General features: G+C 48.6%; 1 protein-coding gene and 1 long non-coding RNA gene across 10 annotated transcripts; one reads left to right on the forward strand and one right to left on the reverse strand.

Annotated features, from left to right (window-relative positions):
• Positions 1-229: 229 nt before the first annotated feature.
• LOC123157233 (uncharacterized) lies at positions 230-5,446 on the reverse strand. Of its 9 annotated transcripts, XR_006478827.1 has the most exons (7): positions 4,853-5,444; positions 3,049-3,140; positions 2,565-2,911; positions 2,402-2,455; positions 1,826-1,902; positions 1,619-1,743; positions 230-669 (listed from the first exon to the last, which is right to left on the reverse strand). It is a non-coding gene; the product is annotated as an uncharacterized lncRNA (long non-coding RNA). The 9 variants fall into 9 exon arrangements; XR_006478829.1 differs by having other exon boundaries at positions 230-1,743; positions 2,402-2,440; positions 2,512-2,911; positions 4,853-5,446; XR_006478824.1 differs by having other exon boundaries at positions 230-1,743.
• An 806-nt stretch (positions 5,447-6,252) lies between these two features.
• Positions 6,253-7,539, forward strand: LOC123159771 (uncharacterized). The gene is made up of 3 exons (XM_044577585.1): positions 6,253-6,681; positions 6,756-7,000; positions 7,084-7,539. The coding sequence occupies exons 1-3, from the start codon at positions 6,514-6,516 to the stop codon at positions 7,445-7,447; spliced, it is 777 nt and encodes a 258-aa protein (XP_044433520.1). The 5' UTR covers positions 6,253-6,513; the 3' UTR covers positions 7,448-7,539.
• The last annotated feature ends 15,193 nt before the right edge of the window (positions 7,540-22,732 follow it).

Raw genomic sequence — 22,732 nt, forward strand, 5'->3', positions numbered from 1 at the left:
TGTAAGAGAAGAGAGAGACTGACAACTTTTTTCTACCGTGCATGCATTATGGGGTCCAGGAGCTGTATATAGTCTCATATAGGCTTGGTATGGCAACAACTGATAATTAACTAGTGGTTGGGGCGCACCCTTGGTGCGCCGCCTGAAAGGAAGCTGGGGCGGTGCCAGGTGGGGTGCGCCCCTTTCACTTTCTTGTCTATACTAAGTATTGTTAATGGATCAGATTAAGTAGAGGAATGCTCACTTTCTTATCTGCATTTGTCTAAGACTAAGCAGAGGAATATGGAAGTAGCTGTAAAGTTGCTGAGTGAAACAATAAGACTAAAATGGACTGGGCAGTGCCAGGTTGGGGAACGACACCTTCATTTTCTTTTTGGATCTGGATAGCACATTCATGCAATTCTTGATAAACTTATTGTATTGATGCATCACGTGGGGAAGAAACTAAAATGCCATCACAGGCGTACATTCAGGTGAGTCGTTGCAGACGGCAATGATCCTCCAGGACAAGTTGTCGATGAAGGCGGCAGATATGTTGAGCTTGGTCCGGAGGACCATGATGGAAGCCCTGGTCCTCTCGATGGTGAACGACTCTACACCGTTAGCATCCTGGGTCCTCAGCTGCACACACTAGCTTCTTCTCGTACGACAACAGCCGGACACGCTCCTCTGCTTGCAAATGCATTCCAGTTCATAACTTGGCTTGAATTAAGTGCACACATTACCCAAGAGACAACCATTTGATAAGCAAATCCATTTGAAAAAATATAAACTGAGACGATAAAGCTCTAATATCAAGTCAATGATTATTAACAAAAATAAATACTATGGTGCCTTTAGGTGTATTTGACAACAAATAATAAGAAATATTAAGTAGAACTACTAATCCTAGAACTGTCATTGCCATATAGAAAGGATCGGGTGTATTTCCATTAAGAATTCACTTTTATTTCATTTGTCAAGAAGTCAAACTGAAGAGGAGAATACCTCTTATATTACATATTTCTTCACCAAAGCGTTTTAACATGCAATGCAAGCAAGAGGTAGTTGATCTCCTTACACCAAAAGTTCAACAAATCAATTTGCAAACAAAAAAGCTGAGATAAATTTCCAAATAACATGGTATAGCCTTTTCTTAATTAACGCAATAATTTTAAAAAAAGGGATATCCTCATGAACAGCAGCAGAAGAGGGAAAGCCAAAAATGTTTCTCCAAACTAATGACCCAAAGTTCTGAAGTAACCTCTAAAATTCTTGTTGGACAACTGAACTGTCATATCTTTCAACCACAAAAAGAAAAATGACAGTACATACTATATCTTGGCTACAGTATGCTACCAAAAATGGCTAGGACCATACATAATTACCAATATTAAAATCTTGGAGTGATCACTCTGATGATATTTGTTGCACAACACAGAACTGATTTTAATCTCATTGCTTGAGGAAAAAATTGATGGTATATATGAAATATCAAAACTACATAGCTGATTTATCTGGACATCAGTATGTACAGAAGTTGTCATATATAAAAGATTCAGAATAAAAATAATAGCTATTCATCTCAAAACTTAATCGGCAAACACAAACAAGGTAATGCTAGCTAGTAGTCTAGTACCTTTGAAATGAAGGGAGGGGTATTCAAGATGGGATGGGATTCATCATCAAATGGATCTATAAATGCATCATGGATGACCAACCTCGGTTTTCTTTTTTAATGAAACGAAAGTTCGGATTCTGAATCTGCATAGGCACTTGTTAAGTTCAGTGCAAGACAAAAGCTACAATCCATTCAGCAAAAGCCCTAATGTTTCTATTCCCAAACCTGGTTAAAAGGATCAATCATTTGTGGCAGGGAGGGTAGATGTCGCTCTGACAAATCATACTAGGCTTGTGGCCCTCCTGAAAGACAATGGAACAAATATTAACATGTTTTCTGCGAGGGCATTCATAAGTAAGATAAGTTGATTGTAGAACATGGCATATGTACACTTTTTAACACTTTAGCATAGCTCTACAAATGGGGTTCAGAGAACAGAAACGTCATTTGATTCCATCCCAAATCAGGACCATGTTTGTAGATAGTAGGCTGTATAGGTTCTACAATCTTTTACAAAGGGCCTCGCCTAAACAAGTGTGGCAATAAAACAAAATCAATGGGGAATTAAAATATTTATTTTAAGAAATAGATCATCAATGAAAAACATACGTCACCAAATATTATATTCCCTCCGATCCGTATTAATTGACGGTGGTTTAGTACAAAGTTGCACTAACTTTGTACTAAAGCAGCGTCAATTGACCGGAGGGAGTACTTAATTTTTAATAATTGCTCATCACCCTTGGTTCAGAAAACATATTTTAGCACACAAAAGAGAAATAACTGTAGGAAATACGTAACTTTGTAGATATGTCTACCCTTCTCTCAGCAGCTCTGTACCTATTAAGTATTTATCTGTAAGAAAATGACACATCGAGAAATTTCGAGTAACCAGATGAACTTGTAAGTACCGCATCTGAAGTCCATAACACGTAATATCCATTCTCATAGATGTAGTACTGACCATATATGTTGCTGTAGTACGAGGCAACGACAGGGTCATGGTAAAAGCCAGTACTGAAAATGAAAATCCACTCCACTAATCCCCTTCTCTGTCTCTGCCTTTAGCATAATTGCTAGATCTGAATCTGTAAACCATGACAGAGAAGTGTGAAGCACAGTGACAATAGAATTAGCTTACCCTTCATACTGTTGTAGAGCAAAGTAATTATTCCAAAGGCAAGTGCACCATCAGCATGTGCTTCTGCAAAAATTATCACTGAAGCAATCATATCAGAAATTCATTTAACTGATATTAGTGTGTAAAGCAAGAATAAGGTAAAAAGGCTTATCCGTGTTAAACAAACCCTCCTGCATGAGAAATATAGGACTATTATTATATTAAATAACAGTAGAGACTACAATGAGATAACAATCCAAGTAGTACAATAAGAACTATTGCATCTTGAGGTAGAGATTAGGACAAGGGAAACAAAAGCAATGCTCACCATTGAGAAATCCTCGGAGATTGAAACAAGGGTGGGGAATCTTAAGCTTCACAATTTTGTGCCTCCAATGGTTGAGGCCTTCATTGACCAATCTATAGCAGCACATGTAGAATGTTAATGGAAAAACATTCAGCCTTCAGCTTTCCATTTCGAAAAATTCTTCAATAACATGAATGCCCACATGAATCTTCTAGTAAAATCAGAACATGTTCAGTACTATTTCTGGTAAAAAAGTATCGCAGACCATAATTGTCTGCCTTTCACAATCATAATCTAAAACATGCCTGCAGTCTGCACATCCTCGGTATGGGACAGCGGCTTCCGCGCTCGCAACTGCAACTGTGGTGAGCATTGTCGAGAGGATTAGAGCGCTCTTGGGTGGGGATGGATGTGATAATAACCCTTCTTCGGCAGAGATGGAGGCCTACGGTGTTAGCTCCGCCAAGATGCGGCCCGGTGGCGAGGTCGGGTGTGGGCAGTGGGTGCGCTCCTAGCAAACCCAGAGAGGGGTGGGGGAATGGGGCCGCACCTTCACAAATTGATCTGGAAATCAATCTTAGTTGCACACACAAAAATTTCTACTTGGTGGAAGATCATGTGTGGTGACTATTGTTCTATTTACGAAATAATATTTTCTTAAGGAAGAAAAACATCTTTCTTCAAATAAAAAACGAAAAGATAAAATATACTAAACACTGCAACAGAATATTACCTCACATCAAATAAAACAACAAACAAGACACCAGAATTGATTTCGCAGAGAGTCTTTTTGTTGGGACTGTATGATAGTGAAAAGGCACTATCCGTGTGTCCACATTTCTATTGAACCACGCATCAAATATATTCAGTCCTAAAAACGACAATAGAAGGCTCTCTTGTGAAATTTAGTAGGGGAATTAAACCCATTAAGCTACGCATGAAGGACGGCCAACCAGCTATGCCACGTGGCGCAAGCTGGTTGGCCGCGGTGAAAAATCTTTTGGATTTTTTAGATGAAGGTGTGGATTATTTCTAAATGTATTTTTTAGATGGATGTGGGGACCTTTCATATTTTCTAAATGGAGGGTTATGCAAAGTGGAACTCCGCCTATGTTGTCTCAACATAGCCGGTCCCAAGCCCGGGTAAAGGAGGAGGGTTGTGATAGGCTTGGCGAGCCAACGTAAAAACTCAGCCACTCTTATGGAGATGAAACCCAAAAGATTTTCGTTGGGGCGTAACCCTCTCAGCGACGCGCCACATCGGACCCGGGTGTGGTGGAAAATGGGCAAGTTGGTTGCGAGATCTTATCGGTTTCACCTCTAGCCTACCCCAACTTGCTTGGGACTAAAGGCTTTGTTGTTGTTGTTGTAGGGTTATGCAAAGTGGCACTCGATGGTAAGTTGTGGTGGTAAAATTTTTCTTTTTTACTTTTTTTTTAGATGAAGGTGAGGATTTTCTTTCCGACATGTTTTTTAGACGGAGGCGAGCACTCTATGTATTTTTTTAAATGAAAAAACGTGCACGGCTTTCTCTCAAGCGGCGCCACTGGGTGGTGCCCCAACCACTAGTGCTTAGTCAAGCTTGTCAAGGTGTAGACATTCAGGTACCACTTGAAAACCAACTCAGTTTCTTATCCCCATGGAAACCACGCCTTAAGGGCACATATATTTTAGGCAGCGGGGCAGCCGATCACTGCAACACATCAATTCAGAAGAATAAAATTCACTGGCAGTGGGTTGGACGCGACCCTGCATATCAAACCCCAAATTGGACAGAGCAAGATTGCAAGAACAAGCAGATTCAGAGTGGATTGATAGAGCTTACCAGGCAGTCCACACGCCGGCTTGAGCAAGCAGCTGCTATGGCCCAACGCAAGCAGTCCACATCGGTCGGGGCACACGGGCACTGATGGGCGTGCCGCCCGCCGTCGTCGTCGAAGAGGACAACAACACAACTCACCTGCCGAGGCACTGGTCGCAGCATGGTGAGGAAACCGGCACCAGTCATCTCGTCCAGATCGCTCCGCTGCGTAGGTCGCGCCGGCCCATATCGGGCATCACCGCCCACTAGTTCTCCAGATCGCGCCCGGCCGCCACGCCGGCTTCGCTCTGCTCTGCCCGTGATAGCTGCCGTGTTCGCTCTCGTGACGCGCCGATCTCGTCCGCCGCTGCTCGTCCGCCGCTGCTCATCAACTGCCAGTTGAGCGCCAACGAGGAGGAAGGGACGGAGCGCATGCAGGGGAGAAGACCGAGCGGCGGAGATCGAATGGCAGAGGCGAGGAGGAAGGACCGGGTGGCGGCGGCAGGAGATTAGGAAGGAGAGGAGGGTCGCGAGGAGAGCCTGAATAGGTCATTTTTTTTCCATCGCTACGCCCAACCGCTGCACACGACGTGGCACTCGCGAGCGTTCGGGTGTGCACAACGCCTCGCCAACGCCCCGTGCGCCCAAAACCACCAGAGTGCGCACATTGCGCGACTGTTATTGTGTTTGATTGGTAGATTCCTGCACGAATCATGATGCATGTGTGAACGATAGATACTTCACCGGTAACTACCCTAAAAGTGACTTCGCGCTCAAGGGCATTGCAGAATACACTTGCCTTCAAAAACCTATGAAAATAAACTAAAGCCAAAAAGAACTGGACCGCAAGTTCCTTAAGAGCTTATTTCCACTGCAGTATCTCTAAGCAGCTCTCGAGAAGCCGCCTCTGCACAAGCCGCAGCTCAAAAGAACGGAAGTACTAGGCCCTAATGTTGCATGTCTCAGTGTATTTGAGCCCTCTTTTTTATTTGTTTTATGGAAATGCCTAGAACTCATTTAGATGAGATATAATTTGGTCTCACTCACTTGAAAAAACAAAATCAGATACAAAGTAATACTATAACTCACGTCAGCACACACGCATCTTATAGTATCATTCAATGGCTATAAAAAGTGAATGAGACATAACTAAAACTCAACTAGATGAGTTATAGTAAAACCGTTGTTTTATTTCGCGGAAGGACTCTTTTAGTACGGGATATTGTTTTGTCTCTCAATATAACGTTGCGTGCTTCAGCGCGCTCAGAAGCGCCATATTAGGACGCAATCTATGAGGCGGGGATTATAAATTCCCTAGCGACTGCGAGCCTCTCAAGCACCAAGTTGGATTAAACTCGAGTCATGGTTGTGAAAGCCGGGAAACGTTGATCCAGGCCTGGTCCAAAGATGTCAGTCAGACCCAATAATAACCAGTGAAGCGTCAACCTCACCGCCTTTCGTCGAAGCAAAGCTCGCCGGAGTTGCTTGCCTTGCTCGTATATCTTGCACCCAAAGCAACAATCGGACAGCACGGGTACTACTAGTCTGTGCAGAACAAAACACATAAGCAACCGGCTCATTACTCCTCCGGCCAAGACCATATGGCCATATCGCATACTCGTCATGGAACCATATGGTTCATTCATTCATAAAAGAGAGAAAGTGAGATAAGGGAAGAGGAGAAGATGATGCTTGACAAGGGCTCCCTGGACCTGGTGCTGGTGCCGTGCGGCCTGGTCATCATGTTCGGCTACCACCTCATCCTCCTCTACCGGATCCTCCGGCATCCGGCCGCAACCGTCATCGGCTACGAGAATCACAACAAGCTGGCGTGGGTTCGCCGCATGGCCCAGGTAACTGCAGCAGTTCCCTTGCATTGCAGGAACCATGAAGACTTTCCTTCATCTGGTCTCCTGCTTGTTGGCAGGCGGCTCCGGAGGAGACGGGGCTGGCACTGAGCGTGATCTCCAGCAGTATCGCGGCGTCCACGAACCTGGCCTCGCTGTCCATCGCGCTGGGCTCGCTCATCGGCGCCTGGGTCAGCAGCACAAGCAAGGTGTTCATGACGGAGCTCGTCTACGGCGACAACAGCCAGGCGACGGCGGCGGTCAAGTATATCTCCCTCCTCGTCTGCTTTCTGGTGTCCTTCACTTGCTTCATCCACTCCGCAAGGTAGCTTGCCGCTCTACCAAACCTTAGATTAAGACCGATTTCTCAAAGACGACTCAGCATCTGGTTGCTCTGCAACTGATCAGGTACTATGTCCAAGCCAGCTTCCTGGTGACCACGCTGGACTCCGACGTCCCGGCGAGCTACATGCAGCATGCGGTGATCCGGGGCGGCAACTTCTGGTCCATGGGGCTCCGAGCACTCTACTTCGCAACGACGCTGCTGATGTGGATATTCGGGCCGATACCGATGTTCGTCTGCTCATTGTTCATGGTGTTCGTCCTACACATGCTGGACAGCAACTCCCTGCCCCTGCACCAGTACCAGTTCACAGTTAGGAAATGGCGTGATCAGAGAGCTCTAGCATCTACTCTGATTACAAGCCAACCAAGTCCTCAAAATGCAATTATCAATAACCCAATATTATCGCCTGTAACATTCTTCAGTTGACCATGTAAATATTTTGTTACAGAACCTGCACGTATGTGCCAAGTTCCGTCACATGTGAGAAATGATCAGCCACACAATTCTCATTGCAAGTATTCCATCCCTGAAACAAATGCGATGCAGAGAAATCGGAATGAACCGATATTTTTTTGAATGAACCGATATTTTTTTAAGAAAAGGAGGATGACCCCCTCGCCTCTGCATCTGGATGATGCATACGGCCACTTTATTAATATTCTCACAAAACCTTATAAAGCCATACAACAGTAAGACTAAAGCCACCGTCTAAGCAACAACTGTCGCTACACCTATCCAATTGATGAAGGGGCGCAGATAGTCTCGGCATAATACCAAACAGACATCGCAGCCAAAGCTAAACATCTAAGACCTGAACCAGGATGCCTGCCGGGTATGGGGCACCTACCAGTCCGACGCACTCCTCAACCAGGACGCCTACCGGGTATGAGGCCGCCGCAGCCACCTGCCACCAATTCATCTTCAGAGTTCTACTGTTGCATGTACCATGTCAGGTCTCTCTGTCATCGACGCCACCACAACGCCCGACAGCGTCGTCCTCCTGGCGAGTCCATCCTCCCACAACGAACTCCGAATCTGCACTGCGCCACGCCGTCAAGATCCATCGCCATCAGTGTGTAGGATGAAGCACCGCTCCACCAAAGAATCTGTCTTCTTGTCCCTCGATCACGTGTGTACCTCCAAGAATGACGCCCTATCGGTGTCAAAACCGGCGGATCTCGGGTAGGAGGTCCCGAACTGTGCGTCTAGGCGGATGGTAACAGGAGACAAGGGACACGATGTTTTTACCCAGGTTCGGGCCCTCTCGATGGAGGTAAAACCCTACTCCTGCTTGATTGATATTGATGATATGGGTAGTACAAGAGTAGATCTACCACGAGATCAGAGAGGCTAAACCCTAGAAGCTAGCATATGGTATGATTGTTGTTCGTCCTACGGACTAAAACCCTCCGGTTTATATAGGCACCAAAGAGGGTTAGGGTTACATAGAGTCGGTTACAATGGTAGGAGATCTACATATCCGTATCGCCAAGCTTGCCTTCCACGCCAAGGAAAGTCACATCCGGACACGGGACGAAGTCTTCAATCTTGTATCTTCCTAGTCCAGGAGTCCGGCCAAAGGCTATAGTCCGGCCATCCGGACACCCCCTAATCCAGGACTCCCTTAGTAGCCCTGAACCAGGCTTCAATGACGATGAGTCCGGCGCGCATATTGTCTTCGGCATTGCAAGGCGGGTTCCTCCTCCATAGAAGATTTTGAACACAAGGATAGTGTCCGACTCTGCAAAATAAGTTCTACATACCACCGTAGAGAGAATAATATTTACACAACTTCAATCTGCTGACGTATTCCGTGGCATCACACCACGGCCAAGTTTTATTCGGATCGTTTTCACTGTCCCACCTCAGCGCGTTTAGCGAGGTGGTTTTCTTGGCACGTCTTGTCAAAGAAGAGATCGTGTCCCCTTATTCCGGGATTCTCATCAATACGGGCGTGGGTAACCCAACCGCGCCATTGACTACGGCGCTCGGGAGATAAGCGAGTTTTACCAGGCTGGTGGGGACGCATAGCTTCGTCCATCCATATAAGGGGATAAGGATCCACCTTTTTGCCTACGCCTTCTTCCTCCTTTGCTTATCCATTTCCGTGCACTCGAGCTCCAGCGCCCAAGTCCGCACATCTCGCCTCAACCTTCCCCAGTCATGTCCGGAGCGGGAGGCAAGTGGATGGCCTCCTCCATTACGGAGGGGCACATCAAGAGGCTGCAGAAGGCCGGATACTTGTCTAGCGACATCGCGCATCGGCTCCCCAACAAGGGGCAGCTCATCCCCACCCCCGGGCCCCATGAGAGGGTGGTGTTCCTCACCCACTTCCTCCGCTGACTAGGTTTTCCACTTCACCCATTTGTCCAGGGGCTCATGTTCTACTACGGCCTGGATTTCCACGATCTGGTTCCGAATTTCATCCTCAACATCTCGACGTTCATTGTCGTGTGCGAGGCCTTCCTATGGATCCAGCCCCACTTCGGCTTATGGCTGAAGACCTTCAATGTCAAGCCGAAGGTAGTGGGCAGCTGCCAAGCGGAGTGCGGAGGTGCCATGGTGGGCAAGATGCCCAACGTCCTATGGCTCGAGGGCTCCTTCGTGGAGACCATAAAGGGGTGGCAATCGGGGTGGTTCTACATCACCGAGGCGCGTGACCCTAAATGGGCAGTGGCCCCCAAATTCCGATCCGGCTTCCCTACACGGCTCACCTCGTGGAAAGAGACGGGCCTAACATGGGGTAGTTCGGAAGAGCTAACCGGACTCCAATCCTGCGTCAAAAATCTGGTGAGCAAGAAGCTCAAGCTTGTCAACGTAGTCCAGGTCATGATCATCCGCCAGATCGTCCCGTGCCAACAACGGGCCTTCAGCTTGTGGGAGTTTGATCCGTCGCAGCACCAAACGTTGAGCAGGCTCTTCGACACTACGTATGAAGATGCTTGGAAGGTGCTGTTCAAGGGCGCCGAGGCTCCCGCATCCGCTACCGAAGATCGCGGATTTAGCTCGCAACGTCAAGCCGGCGAGGTAAGCTATTTTACCCTTTACAGGACACTTGTTTCCATAGTTTGACTCTATGCGGGATCTAAACTCCCCTACCTTTGACAGGCCTGGCAAAAGACGTCCGGGCAGATTGACTGTCCGGCTCCCTTGCCAGAAGACCCAGCGGACACCCGATTGATGGGGCTGCCGGTTCCGGCAGCTTACGTGGTGCCGGAGAAGAAGGCCAAGAAGAAGGCCATGGGGACCCAAAAGAGTTCCCGGCGCTAGGTGTTATCAGACTCATCGTCCGATGACTCCGAGGCGGACTCCTCCCGTGAAGACGAGAAGGAGGAAAACGAGGCCTCTCCCCCAGCGGGGGAAGAGAAGAAAAGGAAGGCCGCCCCAACTGGGGAGGCCGGAGGGTCCAAGAAGGGAAGGACCCTTCCTCCGGACTACTCCACCAACGCCGACAACGGCGAAGAGGAGTGGCCACCGAGGGCTAAGCCCCTGGCGACATCGTAAGTGTCCGGATACCAGAATAACTCATGGCGTTTCATTTTGTCGCATAGAATCTCCTAACGCCGAATATAGCCCTGCAGCCCGCCCAAGGACGGGCTCGACACTTCAACGAGCGGCTCCCTGGCTTCGTCGGACATGAATAGTACTTCCCTTCCGGCCGTCTCCTCTCCTCGCGCTGCGGATGACGCCGAGGTGGGGTCCCAACAGGGGCCCAGCCACGAGGAGGAGGTCCCGGAGGCGCCGCAAGGAAACCTCCCGGACTCTGGGCACAAGGGGGATCAAACCCCAAAGGGCTCTAAGTCCGGCCCTGGGCCGGACTCCGCACCGGAACCTTCAGTGGTTCCGGAGTCCGGCAGGCGGCCCCTTCGTAAGAAGGGCGAGACTGCGACACCGGTGACCTCCATCCAACTGGAGGCATAGGATAATTTGCTGGAGGCGCTTAACGGCGCCTCCATCGACGAGGAGCACCGCACTGTTATGAGTGTGTTGATCCAGAAAGTTCATTCCGCAAAGAGCGGGTTGGCTGAAGCCTGTGCCAGCCTTCTAATAGGCTTTGAGGTATGTATATGTAAAAATATTACCGCATAGACAGTAGCCCCTAATGCTCAGTTTGGTGTTCGGAAAGAAAAGCCGAACTGAGGATCTAAAAAGATGTACGCAGGAGTCTAACATAAGTATGTCAATATGGGGAATGCAGGCTGCGCTGCTGACCTCTGCCGCACTGACTGCGGAGGTCAATGCATTGAAGCAGAGCCTCGAGCGGTCCGAGAACGAGCTTGGCCTAGCCAAAAAGCAGCTCGAGGACAAGGAAATTAAGTAATACCTTATGGAAGTATATAAAAGATGTGGTTGCAAAAAATGACAGGAATAACGTGAGAATTGCAGGGGCCACGAACGAGGTGGCAACCCTGAAGGAGGCGGTGTCCAAGGCCGAAAGGAATGCGGCCGCGGAGCGCACCGAGCGAGAGAAGCAGGAGGCACGGGTGGCAGAGGTGCGGCAAGAAATCCAGGCTCTCGTGGAAAAACACGAGAGTTTGGAGCGTGACTCAAAGACTCGAGAGTCCGAGCTCGCCTCGGCCCTTGAGAGCGCCAAAGCCGCTAAGGCCGAAGCCCAAAAGCCCTCCAGGAAATTGAGGCAATGAAGAAGATAGCGGCGGGTATGGCATTCTTCATGCAAAGCAAGCACGTGAAAGTGAATTACTTGTTACTTACCCGAATCCGGAGCTCTCCAGGAGCATTTGCAGATCTGCCCCGCAGTGTGTCCGATGCTACCGCATTCTACCGGGCCGAGGAGGGGAGCTCGATGGAGAAGGTGTTCTGGTCTCAGTATGCTGAGGCCAGACACCCGGTGCCCTTGAGCGACCAGCTGAAGCAGCTGGTCGAGCTCCATAAGCTGGCCGAACAGGCCATGAAGGGCCTCATAGTTCGGCTGTGGCCTAAGAAAGCCATGCCTGGGAGCTACTTCGGGCTGGTGAGGCGTCTGGTGGACGCCTGTCCATTGGATTGAAGTCGTCAAACGCTCCATCTGTATCGAAGGTGCCCGTAGGGCCCTTGCCCGTGCTGAAGTGCACTGGGGCAAGATGGACGCTGAGAAGCTTGTGACGGATGCTCCACCGCCGGGCAGGGAGTATCGCAAGCCCGAGATGTATTATGCGGGCATCCCGAAGGGTGCCCGCCTTATAGCGGGTGAATGCTCCAAAGATGCTATTTTTGAGTAAACTTGCATTTGTTATCCTGTACGCTTGAAAACTTGTTCATATGCGCTAAGCAATGCTTGGGAATTTAAAATATTACCTTCTGTGCGGCCGTTTATTAAATTTGAGAGATGGCGAGTCGTCGGCTTCTGCCCCATGCCGCGAGTGCTGGGGTGTTCGGGATAAACTTGAGCACTCTTTTCCCCATTCTTGGGTCCTTCGAGGGAGGCGCTGAATGCAACGAACGAGGCAACCAGACTATAATGCTTGAACACTCTCACTTAGCCATAGAATTCTATAATTTTAAATTTCGGCGAAGCCTCTAGTATTCGGAAGACCGAGTTCGGGGCGCTATCCACGCCTGGGCCGGACAAAGCCGATTCCTCGCTCTAAGCGGCATAAGTCTTTAGGGACTCGAAAACCTCTCGAACAGCGACCGGCTCTCGCCCTATCATGACGGTCAGTTTTATCTTTCTCCACTGAGGTGCTTAACCCAGCTCAACCGGGGCACAATCGCAGTGGTTACCTTAGCCGATATAACGGAACGTAAGGTACCAAAACATGGGAGCTGGGCAAACCCAACTATTGACCCAAGACATGATTCGGATCCAATGCATATAATGATATAAGTTCGGGGTGCCGCACTTGTGAAAGTGTTTGGACTTATCACACCATATTTTGGGGTACTTAAGCCCCCGGTGTATTTGGCCGTACCAAAGCGTACGGATGCAACATGTCATAAGTGAACATATATAGATAAGAAAAGGGAATGCAATAATAGGCAAAAGTTGTGCATTGTTTATTTAAAAAGCTGCTGTAAAAGCAGAATGATACAAATAGTGCGATAAGCAAGGGACGGGACTATTTGACATGTCCCCCTCCAGGAGCGAGCTGTGGGATGATATGTAAAACAAGTATACTGCTCGTTATAGAGACCACCTGTACACTCGACATAGCTTTCTGCTTCCCTGGCTGTTGCATCGTGTGTTCGCCGGTTCTATTGCCGGACAGGGCTTCTTGATAAAGGAGTCCTGAAAGTAAGAAAAAAGAATTACACAATCGGGAGCCCCTGGTGCGGTTGAGCCGCATTCTGGGCCTGTCGTGGTCGTGCCCCTCCCCCTATGCCCATGGTATTTCCAGAGCGTAATTATGTACGCGTATTACTGGTTTCGCAATTTCGCGAGGGCTGGGGTTGGGGCCGCATTGCTACGCGTGCTCGGGACGTGCCTGGCGGTCTTGTTGTAGGTTACTCTAGGTGCGCTTGACGGTGTCCGGACGTTTAATAGCCGTACTCAAGAATTGCCTTGAGAGGCTTCTTTGTACTTCCGCCGCGAGAGCCGCCGTATGCTCCTCCGTTCGGAGAGAGCGTTCGGTGTTTTCGTTGACCGTAATGACTCCTCAAGGGCCTGGCATCTTGAGCTTGAGGTATGCATAGTGCGGCACCGCATTGAACTTTGCAAATGTGGTTCGTCCGAGCAGTGCGTGATAGCCGCTGCGGAACGAGACTATGTCGAAGATTAACTCCTCGCTTCGGAAGTTATCCGGGGATCCGAAGACCGCTTCAAGTGTAACTGAGCCTGTACAGTTGGCCTCTACACCTGGTATGACGCCTTTAAAGGTCGTCTTTGTGGGTTTAATCCTTGAGGGGTCTATGCCCATTTTGCACACTGTATCCTGATAAAGCAGGTTCACGCTGCTGCCGCCGTCCATCAGGACTCTAGTAAGGTGAAATCCGTCAACAATTGGGTCTAGAACCAATGCGGAGAATCCGCCATGGCGGATGCTAGTGGGGTGGTCCCTTCGATCAAAAGTGATCGGGCAGGAGGACCACAGATTGAACTTTGGGGCGACTGGCTCCATCGCATATACGTCCCTTAGTGCACGCTTCCGCTCCCTTTTGGGTATGTGGGTTGCGTATATCATGTTCACCGTCCGCACTTGTAGGGGGAAGCCCTTCTGTCCTCTATTGTTCGGCGGCCGGGGCTCCTCCTCATCGTCGCTATGCAGCCCCTTGTCATTGTTTTCGGCATTTAACTTGCCTGCCTGCTTGAACACCCAACAATCCCTGTTGGTGTGGTTGGCTGGTTTTTCGGGGGTGCCGTGTATCTGGCACGAGCGATCGAGTATTCGGTCCAAATTGGACGGGCCCGGAGTATTTCTTTTGAATGGCTTTTTCCGCTGACCAGGTTTAGAGCCTTTGAATCCGGCATTAACTACCGTATCCTCAGTATTATCGCCATTAATGCGGCGCTTGTGCTTGTTGCGACGCGACCTGCCGTTGCTGTCCTTGGTATCTGAATTGCTAGGGCTCTTGGTCATGTTGTTACTACGAGCTAGCCAGCTGTCCTCTCCCGTGCAAAAGCGGGTCATGAGTGTTGTGAGGGCTGCCATGGATTTCGGCTTTTCCTGTCCTAGGTGCCGGGCAAGCCACTCGTCGCGGATGTTATGTTTGAAGGCTACAAGGGCCTCTACATCCGGACAGTCGACGATTTGATTTTCCTTGGTTAGGAACCATGTCCAGAATTGTCTGGATGATTCCTCTGGCTGCTAAATTATGTGGCTTAGGTCATCGGCGCCTGGTGGTCGCACATATGTGCCCTGGAAGTTGTCGAGGAATGCGGCTTCCAGGTCTTCCCAACAACCGATTGACTCTGCTGGCAAGCTGTTAAGCCAATGCCGAGCTAGTCCTTTAAGCTTGAGTGGGAGGTATTTGATGGCGTGTAGATCATCACCGCGGGCCATGTGGATATGAAGGAGGTAGTCCTCGATCCATACCGCAGGATCTGTTGTGCCATCGTATGATTTGATGTTTACGGGTTTATAACCCTCAGGTATTTGATGATCCATCACTTCGTCTGTGAAGCATAGTGGGTGTGCGGCGCCTCTGTATTGGGCTATATCACGACGCAGCTCCAATGAGCTTTGTCTGTTGTGTTCGGCCCTGTCGGAATTGCCATATCCGGCGTGACGGTTATCATTACGTATCGTGGGGCGCCCACGCGATCCGTAGATCGATCTTGTTTGCCTTTCCTTGTCCTCCAGTATATCCCGCAGGTCTGGTGCATTTTCCCGCGCCTTGGTATTTTCTGAGCGGCGCCGGGGTGCGGCTTGAGTGGAGGGCCGAGAGGCCTCTCTGTCTCGGCCACGAGATGGCCGGTCGGCCGTATCATGCGCTGGTGATGTAGGTTTAGGTGCTTCCTCCTCTAATCGGGGTAGCAACCTGCGTTTTGGGTAGCTCTTGGAGGGGCGTTCGAGTTCATACTCTTTGGCCGCAAGGACTTCAGTCCATCTGCCGGCTAGCAAGTCTTGGTCAGCTCTAAGTTATTGCTGCTTTTTCTTGAGGCTGCTTGCCGTGGCCATAAGCCTGCGTTTGAAATGCTCTTGTTCGACGGGATCCTCAGGCACGACAAATTCATCGTCATCGAGGCTTGCCTCGTCTTCGGAAGGAGGCATGTAATTACCGTCCTCTACCTTTCTGTCTGCCGCTCTCTCATGAGGGCTGGCTTCTCCATCCTCCTGCGCTGAATCCTGCTGGAGGGGGTTGTCTTCGGCACTTTCTGGGATGTTATTGTCTCCCATGTCGGAATCACCGTTTTTGCTGTGGCCAGATTTAGAGCGGCGCCGCTGACGCCGGCGCTTAGGCTGTTTCTTGGAGGGGTCATCCTCCGTTGTTCCATCGCCATTCGCATCTTTTGGGATGTCCACCATGTAAATATCGTATGACGAGGTGGCCTTCCAGTGCCCTGTAGGCGCTGGTTCTTGGTCGTCTCCTGCATCGTCGTCCATACCGTCGATGTCTTCGGAGTCGAAGTCGAGCATGTCGGTTAAATCATTGACAGTGGCTACGAAGTGGGTGGTGGGTGGGCTTTGAATTTCTCCGTCGTCCGCATCCCAACCTTCCTGACCATAGTCTGGCCAGGGCTCTCCCGACAAAGAGAGAGACTTTAGTGAATTCAGGATGTCGCCACAGGGAGAGTGCTGAAAGATGTCCGCGGCGGTGAATTCCATGACCGGCACCCAATCGGCTTCCATTGGCAGGGGCGCGGAAGGTTCGGAGTCCGGAGAGGAGTCCGACACCTTGGAGTTACGAGCCTTGCAAAGGACAGGGTTGGTGTTCGGCTCAATCGCCGTAGAGATCGCAGCCTCCGAGGCGGTGTCCAGCCACCCATCCTCGATCGGCGCAGTCGGCTCCGAGCTAAGGGTCGGAGCGGACACTGGTGCGGCCTCCAGGGCACTGTTCAGCGGCAGAGCTAGATCATGCCCATCGTGACAGTGCGGCGCGCTTGGCTGTGGCTCGAACCCGTCGAAGATCAAGTCTCTGCGGACGTCAGCCGTGTAGTTCAAACTTCCAAATCTGACCTGATGGCTAGGGGCGTAGCTTTCAATCTGCTCCAGATGGCCAAGCGAATTGGCCCGCAGTGCGAAGCCGCCGAATACGAAGATCTGTCCGCGGAGAAAAGTCTCACCCTGGACCGCATCGTTGTTGATGATCGGAGGAGCCATCGGGCCTAAAGATGACGACACAGAGGAACTCTCAATGAAAGCACCAATGTCGGTGTCAAAACCTGCGGATCACGGGTAGGGTGTCCCGAACTGTGCATCTAGGTGGATGGTAACAGGAGACAAGGGACACGATGTTTTTACCCAGGTTCGGGCCCTCTCGATGGAGGTAAAACCCTACTCCTGCTTGATTGATATTGATGATATGGGTAGTACAAGAGTAGATCTATCACGAGATCAGAGAGGCTAAACCCTAGAAGCTAGCCTATGGTATGATTGTTGTTCGTCCTACGAACTAAAACCCTCCAGTTTATATAGGCACCGAAGAGGGTTAGGGTTACACAGAGTCGGTTACAATGGTATGAGATCTACATATCCGTATCACCAAGCTTGCCTTCCACGCCAAGGAAAGTCCCATCTGGACACGGAACGAAGTCTTCAATCTTGTATCTTCATAGTCCAGGAGTCCGGCCAAAGGCTATAGTCCGGCCAACCGGACACCCCCTAATCCAGGACTCCCTCACACCCCCAAGGGAGGAACGACACCAGAGCGCCACCGTCATCCGATCATCCGACCTATGGTTTCCCCCAGAGGTAGCAGAGAGTGGCCTTGAACTTCTCCACGGCGATGCCTTCAAGAAGGGAACGACGCAGATTGCGCCGCCACCGCCGGCCTTAGCAGATGCCGAAGGCAAGTTTTCACCCAGATCAGTTCGAAGGGATTCAACTCTCATGCACGGGCCGCCGTCACCACCAGCACCGCCAGGCAGAACCCTGCAGCACCGGCAAATCAGCGAGCCACCGGCACCACCGCATCAGATCGTCGTCCACGCGGGGCCGCCGCCATCCCCTGCGCTGTCCGGGTCAAAGACGGAGCCGCCGACCACGCACAGGGACCACCGCCGCCTGCACACGTCGGAGCGCCGCCGAGAACCCAGCGCCCGCCACCGCTTGCCGAGGGCCGCCGCCGCACGCCCCGAGCAGACTTCCACGCACACCAGGGGAAACTGTCGTCTCCCCCAAACCCGCGCCGGCGCGCCCTGCCTCCAGCGCGCCGCCGACCACCGCCGTGATCTGCCCGCGCCAGATCCAGCGAGCCGTGGGAGAAGAGATCCCGCCGCCGCCCACGCCGACCGGGCTTTGCCCGGCAGAGCGCCCCGGTGGCAGCGAGGAGGAGAGGTCGGGGGAGGGACGAGGACGCGGCGGCGCTAGGGTTCCCCCCGGTCGCCGCGCAGGGGCGACACGGAGGAGTCGGGAGTCGGGAGGAGTCCTGGGGCGGAGTTCATGGTTCATCTGCCGGGTTAGCATACTGATTTTCACATGGTTCCATCCAGAATTCCTATCGTGAAATCCATGTTAAGCACTATACTAACCCACTACTTCTATTTTTCTACATACAGTAGAACTATTGGGACACTGGGGTCCTTATCATTGGCTTCAGCAGATTTCTTATTGTCTCTCTTCTTGTGCTTGTATTTGAACCTGAATTGCTCCTTTTTGTTCTTCTCCCAACCTTTCTTGCGCTTCTTGTAAATGGCCATGGAAGCTAGTTATGGATAGAACTAATATTGGCATGGAGGCGTTAGACTAAGGATGATGAATTTTCAGTCTACTAGCAGGTTTTTTCGAAAATGAGGATTACCCTCGGCCTCTGCATCAAGTGATACACACAACCATTTTATTAAGCAAGATAGCAACAAAGTATGTAGTTCAACTCATGCTCGCAAGCAAACTCAAACGTAAAGGAATAAAATGCCACAACCAGTTAAAATAGGACCAGCTGACTAAACAAATATTTTATTATTGGACCGTCATCCAAACCAATTGTACGTATCCCATGCTACCGTCTCCCAGCGATTGCACCCATAGGCCATATGCTCCCTGACTTCCGCACGGCTGAGTAATGACCATCGGGAAATCCATCCAGATGCCATGACCTGCAAAAAATATTGTGATGTTTCGATTAAATATAACGTCATTTAAGCAATTCCAAATGGCCCAAAGTAATGCACACACTCCAACTCGAATATGTGCATGCCTTAGGCTCTACCCCATTTAACCATGTCCCAAATAAACTTTAGATGTTGTTAGGAGGACATACATTAAATGGCACATGTATTGTATGCCACAATAACCTGGCTTGTGGGCATTTGAGAAAAATATGTTGGATTGATTCATCTTGATCACAAAAACAACACCGTTTACTACCCTCCCTTCTTCGTATTTTTTTTCTTTTGTAAAAGGAGGCTTACCCCTGGCCTCTGCATCCGAGAGATGCATGCGGCCATACTATTAAAAATGCCAAGAAAATACAAAGTCCGTGATCCAGCACAGCTCGCAAACGGAGCAAAAAGTAAAGGAAAACAAAATAACATCAAAGCTACAACCGGCAAGATAATAGAACCAGATCGCTAAACACCTATCCTATTATGAGACCGCCATCCAAACCGGTTAAAGATACCCCATGCTACCATCTCCCACCAGTTGCACCTAGTAACCAAAGGCTCCCTGGAGTCCGTAGGAATGAGTAACGACCACATACAGATCCATGTCATAGCTCTGAAGATAACCTGCAAGAAATTTAAGATATTTTTTCTGTTAAAAATAATATCGTTCCTGTAGTTCCATATAACCCAAAGTAACGTGCATATTCCAATCTGAATACGAGCCGCAGTCATATGTTCTACTCCGGTCAGCCACGCCCCAAATGACTCATCAATACTAGCTGGAGGAGTAATGTTAAAGGTTATATGAATGGTTCGCCAAAGTAACTTCGCCAGAGGGCAATCTATGAAGAGATGTTGTATTGTTTCGTCTTGATCACAAGAACAACATCGTGCACTACCTACCCAACATCGCTTAAGTAAATTATCTTTGGTCAGGATTGCTTGCTTGTACATAAACCACATGAAAACTTTGATGCGCAAGGGAACCTTGACTTTCCAAATATAAATCGATCTCGGGATTGGGCCAGACTTAAATAGATCCATATACATAGATTTGACCATAAACACTCCGCTAATAGTTAAGTTCCAGTGAAAGGAATAAGGCTGGTCGGAGAGTTGAACATCCATCAACCTCCACACCAAGTGTAGCTAGGAGCTCCAACGCTCCCCTACTAAGACCTCTTGAACTGGATATTTAAGGGCATTGCATGTAATATTTTAGCCACGTAATCATCCTTACATTGTACAATATTATATAGGATGGGGTACTGTAAGGCTAGAGGCGTCTCTCCTAACTACCTATCCTCCCAAAATCTTGTTGTCGGCCGATTACCAACAATGAATTTGGCCCTATGGAAGAATGAATCTTTTGTCCTCATGAGTCCCTTGCAAAATGGTGAATCATTAGGTCTTACGGTAACTTGAGCCAGAGATTTTGAATGTAAATATTTGTTACGTAAAATCCGTGTCCACATACCGCCAGTCTCTACTGATAAACCTATATAGCCATTTACTCATAAGGCATTTATTTTTAATCTCCAGGTTCTCAATGCCAAGACCCCCTGGTCCTTGGGTCAACAGATAATATCCCATCTTGCTAATCGATACTTCGTCTTAACATCATCTAATTTCCAAATCGAGATCGGTAAAAATCCAGTCTCATTCGTACCCTTTGGGTACTTCAAAAAATATATAACAAGAACATCGACACACTAGTTAGTAATGAATTCAATCAGCATCAGCCAACCTCCATAGGACATAAGCTTACCCTTCCAGCAGCTTAATTTTCTTTTCAAATCGATCTTCGATGCATTTTCATTCTTTATTAGTTAGTTTACTATGATGAATCATAATACCTAGATAACTGAATGTTAAGGATTCCAATTCACATCTGAACAATTGTTGATATGCATCTTGTTCCTCTTTGGCCCTACCAAAGCAAAACAATTCACTCTTATGAAAGTTAATCTTTAGTCCCAACAGTTCTTCAAGAATACACAGCACTAGCTTCATATCCCGCTATCGGTCACCCAGGAGTATTTAGCCTTCCAAGGTGGTCCTTGTTGTAGCCTTTGCAAGACCCTCCCTTCTACGTGTTCCCAAGTTGTTATTAGTCAAGATCACTTCTTTGTGCACAAACCACATAAAGACCTAATAGCAAGTCTACTAGCAAGTAGCTATGTGAACTATTAGCTACGGACTAATCACATAGATGATAATTAAACAATTTGAATTTCATAATAAGACAAGCGCTCAACATCAAACGTTGTTTACTGAGCTCCAGAATCATTCTAGTTCAACTTCACAAAACTTGTAGTCACAACATTGATTTATTAGCAACTGGAACAAAAAGGATTGGTTAAACAAATTCAAGTTTACATGTGCTAAAGCAAACCAAAATGCCGTTGAGTGGTCCAAAACTGAAATCAAAGCTTGAACACCACATAGAAAAATAGTTTCACTACAATATCACACATACCGGGTTGCGCTCTTACCGTTGTATCTTAACACAAAGTTCTTGAGCAGCAAGATCTTTCAACGGTCTCCGCTTGCCCTCCCTAACATGAAAATGCTAAGCAATCTTATTAATCATAGATCTTTAGAAAGTATCAAATGCTTTCATCTCTCTCTTCCATTTTGTTGGAATGTTAGGCAAGTTCATGATCAATTCCTGTAAATAATTCATGACTAAGACAGAAACTAGCATGCAACAATCTAGCAAGCTATCAAAGCAACAAATCATGTACAGCAACATCGCCCACAAAATAGCAACTTCAGAGAGAGACATGAACATATCATGATTGATGTACTGTCTGGTAGTTGCAGCAGGAGCGACGGTGTTGATGATGATCTTGGCGATGATATGTTGTTGACGACGATGAAGATGACGATAAGTAGCACCACCCAACTTGGACGAAAGACGACCCGTGATGATGAACTTGAGCAGTCGTGTAGAGCGCTTCCCAAAAAACCTAATATGTCCTCTCCTGGTGCAGGATCACAAAGATGAACGGTTCCGGAGGCCTCTCCCACACGCCAATGCACGTCGGCGTTCAGAATAGGGTAGACTACCGTAGCGGCGCAAAACCCTAGATGTTTTCCCCATGTCTATGGCCGCGGTGGTAGCAGACCTGAGGTTGTATTGTGTCGCGACCACAATCCCAAACTGACTTGGTCTCTAAGTCATATACTTACAGGACAAGAAATCATTAACTTGTCTTCCAAGACATACAAATAAAATGGCAAAAGGAAGCCCCGCCCCTGCAAGGCAAAGGACATGATTTTAGTGGACCATTCACGCATGTCGCACGTATGCGACGCCTCACCACGCCACAGCCCAGCCAGGCCAGCGAGCGCGCATGTGTGGTCTTCCCTTTCTCTTCTCAACACACCACTTAGAGTGGTGGAGAGAACCCACCATATGAAGAGGTCCAACTCTTCTTCAACATCTAGGGTGAGACTAAACTTTAGCACCATCACTTGCCATTTCACACATGGGCTCATTTGAGATTTTAGATTTTCTTAATGGTCTAGGCCCATTAATTCTAACAATCCCGCACCAGATCTCAAATACCCATTTAGAGTTTTATCTTTTCTCACCACTTGTTTAATATAGTACTGTTTCAGCAGAGACTGTTAAGTTGAACTTCTGTCTAGAACTTTAAGCTACATCCATTCACAACTTGATGATGGACTATGCCTTGAATTGCTAGTTTTTTGTGAATAGGTTTCACTCAAAGTCTTAACCAGTACCTGGCTGCCAGTAGGCTACCCCGCGGTTTGGAGGTTATATGTCATACTCCCTGGTCTCTTCGTGAGCTTACTAGAGATCACCCAAGTCTCACAGACTGCAACGTTATCGAACCTCATATAGGTGCGTTCTTTCAAAACAGCTTTGTAGGACAACATCTTTGCTATAATAGCCAATAGAACCACATTAAGGCATGTTGCCAAGCCACCTTACAGCTTTGAGAGTTTTGCATCTTCACCTAGAGACAGTCACTTATTACTCTCCTCAGTTAACCAATAGCTTGTTCTTCCCAGATCCTAATTCATGGGATCTCCGATCA

Source organism: Triticum aestivum, chromosome 7B (genome assembly GCF_018294505.1).
Source record: "Triticum aestivum cultivar Chinese Spring chromosome 7B, IWGSC CS RefSeq v2.1, whole genome shotgun sequence".
In the NCBI taxonomy this organism is placed as follows: domain Eukaryota; kingdom Viridiplantae; phylum Streptophyta; class Magnoliopsida; order Poales; family Poaceae; genus Triticum; species Triticum aestivum.